This window comes from Drosophila biarmipes, unplaced genomic scaffold (genome assembly GCF_025231255.1).
Source record: "Drosophila biarmipes strain raj3 unplaced genomic scaffold, RU_DBia_V1.1 ptg000009l, whole genome shotgun sequence".
In the NCBI taxonomy this organism is placed as follows: Eukaryota; Metazoa; Arthropoda; class Insecta; order Diptera; family Drosophilidae; genus Drosophila; species Drosophila biarmipes.
Genome location: NW_026114530.1, coordinates 1,576,415 through 1,584,373, shown reverse-complemented (window position 1 = coordinate 1,584,373; position 7,959 = coordinate 1,576,415). Strand labels below are relative to the sequence as shown.

Here is a 7,959-nt window from a genome sequence, read left to right as displayed (position 1 = left end):
CCCCTAGGGCAGAATTTATGGCCTAAAATCTAGGCATTTGTCTTGAAATATTTGTATTTATGCGTGGCCAGCTTGATTGTATTCTTTTCCTACGAGTTGGATTAAAATCAGGCGAGAAATATTTTATATTAGAGCATTCTTTTCATTTCATGGTTCATCTTTTTCTCAGTGCTCGCAGGTTAACGGGTTAACGGCGAAGCCGCATCGAGACCTTCGAGAAATTTCTCATTGCACGTGGTTCTCGCTGGCCAAAATGCGGTTCACTCCACTCACTCACCCGTATCGCTCTGACGCACACACACACGCGGTTGCTCCACCGCTGGTCATGGGCCGGCACACTCATCTCACCTTCCCACTCCTTCCTTCGCTTCCTGGGTCACTAGCACTGGTCACTCGACCGTCCTTGGGGTTTTTCTTCCTTCGCAAATTTTTGCACTCCGAACGCACAATATTTTCGTTGTCCCCTGCTTCTGATCCCGTGCACCGCCTTTGCAAGAGTCCACTCCTCGCACTTCTGATCACGTGCGCCGCGTGTCTAAGAGTGACCTGCTCGCAGTTCTGGTCCGATGCGCCGCGTTTTCAAAAGTGACAGAGTCAAGCTTTGCCGCCGCGTTTTGTTCAAGTTTTCGGCTGTTCTGGGTTTTTTCACTTGTCGAAGTTTCGGTACTCCATTTCTCTCGCTCTTCCCTTGGCGCGTGCCAATTTTCGCGGGATGTTTTCCTCCTCGATCGCATGTCCTCTCTCGCTTGCTCCTGTGCGGCGCTGCTGACGCGAGCGCTTTTCTTGGTGATTATTTCGTTGCTATCCTGGTGTGTGTGTGGCTACTGCTGATGCGAGGAAGCTTAGCTAAGTTAATTCTTGTGTACTAATATAACTACAAATCTGGCTGCTGTTGTTGTCGCCGACTGTATCTATTAAAAATACAATTTTTCCTGTTGCAAAATATTCATGGATACTTAGTTTTTGACTTAAATTGATGGTGTGAGTCTAATGGTTCCCAATAAATGAATATCTAATCATTTTCGGGAGTATCCCTAACAATGTTACCGTTGTTGGAGTTATTAACTCCGTTTCGACTCTTGCCTTATTACTCATATATGAGTTATATTAACATTACATTAAATTTCCGAACTTTAAATAATTTATTTACAAAAAAATGTTTTGGTCGATTTGTGCTCATTAAATTACTATTGCACAGTTTTGGGCATTCAAATGGGCACTACAATTCTTTTCAAATTGAACTAGGGGCTGACATTTTTTATCGTTCAAGCCCGTAATTATTATGACAAAAAATTTTTATATATCAAACATTGAGGAACATGAACTGTCATTTTGTTTAAAATTTGAAAATAAATCGTTCGAACCGATTTAATTTTAATTTTTAATTCATTTTTTTTTTTTGGACAACATCAGTATAGACAGCGTCATTTGCAAAATTTACTTTATTTTAAGAGACATATATTCTGTAAATTCTGTAGCATTATATGTTTACAAACTATAGGCCTTTAAAATCTTTTTTCTTTAAAAATCTCGCTAGGCTAGCGAATTTTTTTAAAGTCTTGAACAGAAATTTTCTATCTCGATCAACTTAATACACCCAAAAATATAAATATGCTTACGAAGTCCAAAGTCTTGGTATGTAATTTTCAAATTGTTTTGCGTTACCTTTCGATGAGTATATCAGTCGTCAAGATCGGTCATCAAGCTGTTCCTGAAGGGCACGGTTGTATGACCTCCCTTAAGTGCACTGGGACTGGACATTGCAGAGTCAGCCGCACTGTCACCAAGTGAACATACTACCTTTCTATTCCTCTGCGACCCTTCGTCAGCCTTAAGCATTTACACATAAGCGTCGACTGCAGTCCTGCCGGCGTCTCTGCCGGCATAGCTTAGCGATCATTAGCAATATAAACGAAGGCAGCAGAATCAAAGAATATTCAAATCTAAAGCCTCAACTTCGATGGCTGTCTTTAAGCAGCAGAAATAAGACTACCATTGTATGTAATATTTTAAATAAACAAGCTGGGAGCGGGCGTTAAAGTCGCTTTGGCTCTAACATCATACCAACCGAACTAAACGTGTTTTCATTGAACAAGAAACAAAAGTGAAATTAAATATACTAAAATGCAACAAATATATAATATTGCGACCGTGATATAAGCTTATAAGTGGCTAAAGTAACTCGAAGCTGTAAGAAAAAAGCGCATAAATAGATGACAAAAATTACCTGCAAGAAAGGGTGGAAAAAAAGATTAAAAAAAATAAATACAAAATATAGAAAGAACACATGTGCGCGTAGCAGACCTCCTCTTGCACAAACGTAGGAAATTAAAATACCCTGTGCGGCCAGCATATAAGTAAGAGAAAGAGAAAAAAAAGATATGTGTGAGGGGCAGTCCGCCCCTTTCACGTAAGTAGAAAATTAAAATATCCTGTGCAGCCAGCACAGAAGAAAAAGAAGACCTGAAACAAAAATACCAAGTGCAGCCAGCACAGAAGAAAAAGATGACTTGACTGTGCAGCGAGCACCGGTCCCGTCCGGCACATCAAGTTGGAATACGGAAATTGAACCAACAGAGCTTCCAAGAGAGCACATCTTAAAATTGTTTTATTAAATCGATATGCATCTGCGATGCACAAAATAATTATTCATAGAAATTGTACAGATCCAGCAGTTTTTATCTGCGGGTCGTAATATTTTTTACCTAGGAAAGGATACATGTAAAAATCCATAACTCTAAGACATTATTACATAATTCATTTAGTATGCAGTTATAAGAAAAATTCAGCATTAGTAACACTATTTTAATTTTTTTAAGAATTGTTGCTAGTTTCAGAGATATTAAGAAAAAAACAATTTGAATATTTTTCTGATCGTTTTTTTGACAGCTGTATGTTGGAGTCGTCCCATTTTTATTAATATAAATTCGAAAGTATTAAAAATATTATATATGATATTCCCAGTATTATAAGATAATATGCCAAAAAATTTCAAAGTTACAATTTGTTTCTTATTATTTTCCCACCAATTTTCCGATCCTTCCTATGACAGTTATGATATAGTCGTCCGATTTTGATCAAATTAAATCTTAAATTCAGAACTAATTAAAATATGTTATTTCCAAGCGTTGAATGGCAGCTATATGGTATGGTATAGTCGTCCGATTTTGAAAAAAAATTTAATTCGAAATTCAAAACCAAAAAAAATGTTATTTTCAAGCGTAAGAGGCTATAAGCTAAGAAACACCGAAGATATGATTTTTCAATATTATTTTACTTCTAATTTTCCGATTGTTCATATATGATAAAGTCGTCCGATTTTGATAAAATTTAATTCGAAATTCAGAACTAATTTAAAAATGTAATATCCAAGCTTAGAAATGTATATGTTAAAATACAGGAAAAATATATATTTTTTTAAATTTTTTCCCCGATAGTAACTATGGGTGCTATAAGATATAGTTATGCGATCCGGCTGGTTCCAACTTTTATACTACCTGCAATAGGAAGAAGACTTTTGGGAAAGTATCAGCGCGATAGCTTTAAAACTGAGAGACTAGTTTGCGTAGAAATGGACGGACAGGCGGACAGGCGGACCGACGGACAAACGGACAGACTCGACTTGTGACGCTGATCAAGAATATATATTCTTTATGGGGTCGGAAATGTCTTCTTCACTGCGTTGCAAACTTCTGACTAAAATCATTATACCCTTTGCAAGGGTATAAAAAGAAGGAGTGAAGAGTTTTGCCTTGTGGTAGAGCAAGGTATTAGATACGCCGTCATTGTTGACGTAGCGCTGCTAGTAGTGACGAAAGAGGTTGGCACGCTGAAAACGTCGTTGTTAACAGGGCAAAGCGAACCGTTGAGTCATGACTAGCACTGGTAGACTTGGATATGGACTATTAAAATATAAAAGGCGTCTAAGAAATCGGCTGAGGTCAAAAGTTACATAAGCCAAGTTAATGCCACCTCTACACGCGCGCGTCTGTAAGCGGGTTGATTAGCACGACCTCTTCGCATCCCACAAATTCCAGAATGAGCACCAAGCGTTATAAGTAAAAGGTTTTTATATTGTGATTATTTTTATGTGCAATTAAATCAAACAAAAACACCTCTTAATAAGGTAATAGTATAGTGACTATCGCATCTTTAACAAACAATAGTTCTGATTCTGTTAATACACGATCTATTGAATAAATACACTTTCTGCATATTTCACATTCGCACCCTTCATTAAAATCAAATAACTTGGCAATGGCATATTGAGTTACGGCGGGCCGAATGTAACAAATGCAGAAAGTGTATTAATTTAGTAGATCAAAAGATTGTTTACTTTTACTCCCGCTTTTTTCCAAACTCGATCTTTTTCCTAAGGTAATTGACTTTCTTAAAGTTATCGTCTTCAGTTCTTTCAGTTTTTGCAATACCTTTCGATTGATGTAACAAACGGACGATTACTGTAGATTTTTATTTTTTTCGAGTATATAGTAGTCGTCTTCGCACACCATATTGCCACAGTGATAAAGTAATTTAAAAAAATATAAATATGTCCAATATATATATGGATCCAAAAACTGCATCCATCATGAAAAAATGTTAAACATGTAGGAGACATTTTGTTTAATTTTGCTTCAGTCAAGGGCAATGCTCGGTCGCAAAGTACGTTCGTGCATATGCTTATGTACGGTGATATCGACAGTGTTCCAGTGCGGGGTTTGACCCGGCGTTAAAAAGAAATAAATCGAATTAAAGAAATGCGTTTACCACAATAATACACCTGGAATTTGTGTAAGCCGACCCCCAGTCGCCAATTGCGGAAGAGTGTACGGTTGTCAATTTGCACGGTTGTCAATTTCCTAGCTGAACTCATTAACTTACCAACTTAACGGTAGGTAGCTACTGTACACCCGCACCAGATTTTTTAGCTTTGGTTTAACATATTCTTTTTCAGCCTTTACGTTGTTTAAGTTTTATGTGTTTTCTATAATGAATATAAGGCTCGCTGAAGTTTGCCACGTCAATCCTAATTGTTTGGGTGAGGGAAACCAGGGCAACCATGCCCTAAACCAAAGGTTTAGTTGAATAAACATTAGGATTTCATTTTTTTGACGAACGGTAGTTTAAACCTTAGTTTTATTTCTTCCCATAATACCATTGTTTATCAAATATTCATATTTTATAAGTATGTTTATACTTATTGTGTATAAACGTGAAAACATTAGATAAATATAGTAACTCAAAAGAAAAAGACAATACTGCAACACTTGATCCTAACACCCAAATAAGGATGATTCCGGCAAAGTTAGTCATTCCAAGCATGTTCGAACCAATATCTTCTTTATTTCTTGACATGGTTTCTTCGAGTTGTTTTTGTATTTTGAGGTTTAAGTTATCAGCCACAATACGATTTTCCCAGTACTTATCGAGTCCTGACGAATGCCAGCAATGAATCAGCGAATTGAATTGATCTAAGAAAGACCAAAGTCTGGGAACAAAAGCAACGGTATACTGGAAATAAAGATCATCTTTCATAATTATTAATTGGTCAATCGCTTGAGGGACCAAATAGTCAGCGACAGCAAAGTGACCTACAAAGTGAACATAAAAAAACGCAAGTTTTATTGGGACTTAAATTTTTTACCAAACGGCAGGCGCTCTACTGTAAATCCAATGTGTACCCTCTGCTCCTGAGCTAGTTGAAGCAACCGATCATCGCTATATGTGTGGAAATTGTATAGCAAATCTCGTACTAAAGGCTTTCAAGGAAAGGAACATAGAACTTGACATATGTTTAAAAGTTTATATTCCGAAGCACTTACCTCATCCGACCCGCGTATAGCTGAAACCCATGCCTCAGAGTTGGCCGCCCATTGTAATCGGTGCAACCGCAGACGCTGGACTGTGTCGGCTGCTTCGTCCATGTTGGGTACTGTCAATATACTGGCTAAGCCACCACCATATATGCTGGTAATAATTAAATCATTTAGAAAGCAGACAAAGAGCAATAAACGGACTGTATTTGAGTTAGCTTTGCTACTTTCTGATTATAAAAAGCTTAAAAGTGGTTGAAAGTCCGAATTTTGTGCAAGTCCACCAGTCATGATGGTTTTTAGGCTGCACGCACAGATCCTGCTCACTCTTATAAGCTAGAATTAGTCCAATAGCTTCCATACATAGGCATAACAGAATCGCAGCCCATAGATGTTTTTGGAAAGGCTCTAATGGTAGATACCAACTAGCTATCCGTAATGGAGCAGGAACAAGGCATGTTATCCCAGACCTCACAAGATACACGGATAGATCTAAATATGAGTAATCTTCAGACCACGAGTACATTGCACCAATGCAGATATCCACTTTATGATGTGTAATCATACCGAGAGCACCATCCCCAGAAATATTTGGATAAACATTGCCCCAATCGTTTGCGTCTGCTATAAATAAAATGCAAAAAATAACGGTTTAAAAAGTATTTATTTAATTTTTATTTCTTTGCTTTACTTGTGTAAAATATAGGCATAACATTTCTTAAGGTCAACTTTTTTTTCTAATTCAAGGTCCTAACTAATAGATTCTAGACCCATCCTTAAACCGCCGTAGATTGACCAACGCTAACTTACACGACATTCGTGAGAAATGCGAAAAAGATATTAATAATTAAATGTTGATTTGGAGTACTGGTCGGAATTGCACAAAAAATATTGGAACATTCTAAAAATACGTATTGGATAAAAACTATTTTCCTTTTTCTAAGTATATATTTAATAATATAACTTGCATTGAGAACAAATTAATCTAATTTTAAGATAATCAGTATAATCACATTATTCACAAGATTTTTTAAAAGTGATAGGCTGGATTAAATTTCACTGGACGTCATGATTCTCAAATCCCTGGCTAGATCACCATACCGGTAACCACATATTGACAATTTCGGAAAAAATTCAACCAAATAGCATTACTATCTTTATTTTGCAAATCAATTACATCCTTCTCAATTTTTTACACGAGGATACGCAGCGGTAAAACACGAGAAGTTAATTTTATTGTATTTCCGTTTCGTTGATGTGCTTTCAGTGGATTCCTCATGGTACATCCAATGCATTCATTTAACCTAAATAGATTTGATTGCAATATTTTTCTTTTTGTCCAGGCAGTAGCTTCCCTGTAGAATAATCAACCCGAAAACGAGCAGAAAAACGTTTAAATCAAGTTTCCACGAAAAAACGGAGGGAAGGGAAAATCAAGCCAAAGTGCAAGTAAATGGATTTTGCAACATCCAGATTGCATCGTAACATAGAGCTAATGCAAATACAAATTAAAAATCACTCAGATTTTTAGCACCAACAAACTTGGTTAAGTTTTTTTTTTTAATTATACCCACGTGTCTCGTGCAAGTTCCGGGAAAAGTGCAAGAAGCTGGAAAGGCAAAAAAAACACAAAAACTAAATCGGCGAATTGAAATAAGCGAAAACACACTAAAACTTCTTGAACTAACAAAAAAATTGATATGTTTTAAACAAGTCCATAATAATTTAATAATAATAAATAGGTACCACGCTCAAAATACTCAGTAAGCTACCAACAAAAGAAAGAACGACAGGGATCCGTGAGCTCGTGACTCCCAAAGGAAGGCAATTATATAATGCAATTAAAAAACAAAAAAACAAATTCGATGCTGTTTCTTTTGCTTTCCCTTAAACCTACTGGCCAGCAGACCCCCGAAAAGTCTCAGACGTAATGAATTTCGCGGTGACAAAAAGTATTTCACGCATTTATAACAAGCACCAACCGCTTTCAGAGCTCTCATCAGACAATTTTCCAGAGCTAATAACTCTTCTACAAAGCCCAAAAAATAATAATAATTATAACTCTTCAGCAAAGCTCAAAAACTACATATAACATCCACAGGCTGACGTATTACGGAACAAACTGGTAGAAATGTAAAAGCCATAA

At 36.7% G+C, this 7,959-nt stretch overlaps 1 protein-coding gene across 1 annotated transcript; it reads right to left on the bottom strand.

The window, feature by feature from the left end:
* Positions 1–4,937: 4,937 nt before the first annotated feature.
* LOC122817880 (uncharacterized) lies at positions 4,938–6,271 on the bottom strand. The gene is made up of 4 exons (XM_050889983.1): positions 6,240–6,271; positions 5,823–5,967; positions 5,645–5,759; positions 4,938–5,591 (listed from the first exon to the last, which is right to left on the bottom strand). The coding sequence occupies exons 1-4, from the start codon at positions 6,269–6,271 to the stop codon at positions 5,173–5,175; spliced, it is 711 nt and encodes a 236-aa protein (XP_050745940.1). The 3' UTR covers positions 4,938–5,172.
* Positions 6,272–7,959: the final 1,688 nt, after the last annotated feature.

Excerpts from the sequence above, each read along its gene's own strand:
- LOC122817880 (XM_050889983.1), bottom strand. The coding sequence starts at position 6,271 with ATGCCTTGTTCCTGCTCCATTACGGATAGCTA. Across the intron at positions 5,968-6,239 it reads TGCTCCATTACGGATAGCTA|CATATATGGTGGTGGCTTAG; the intron begins GTTGGTATCTAC and ends AATTATTACCAG. Across the intron at positions 5,592-5,644 it reads AGTAGAGCGCCTGCCGTTTG|GTCACTTTGCTGTCGCTGAC; the intron begins GTAAAAAATTTA and ends TTCACTTTGTAG.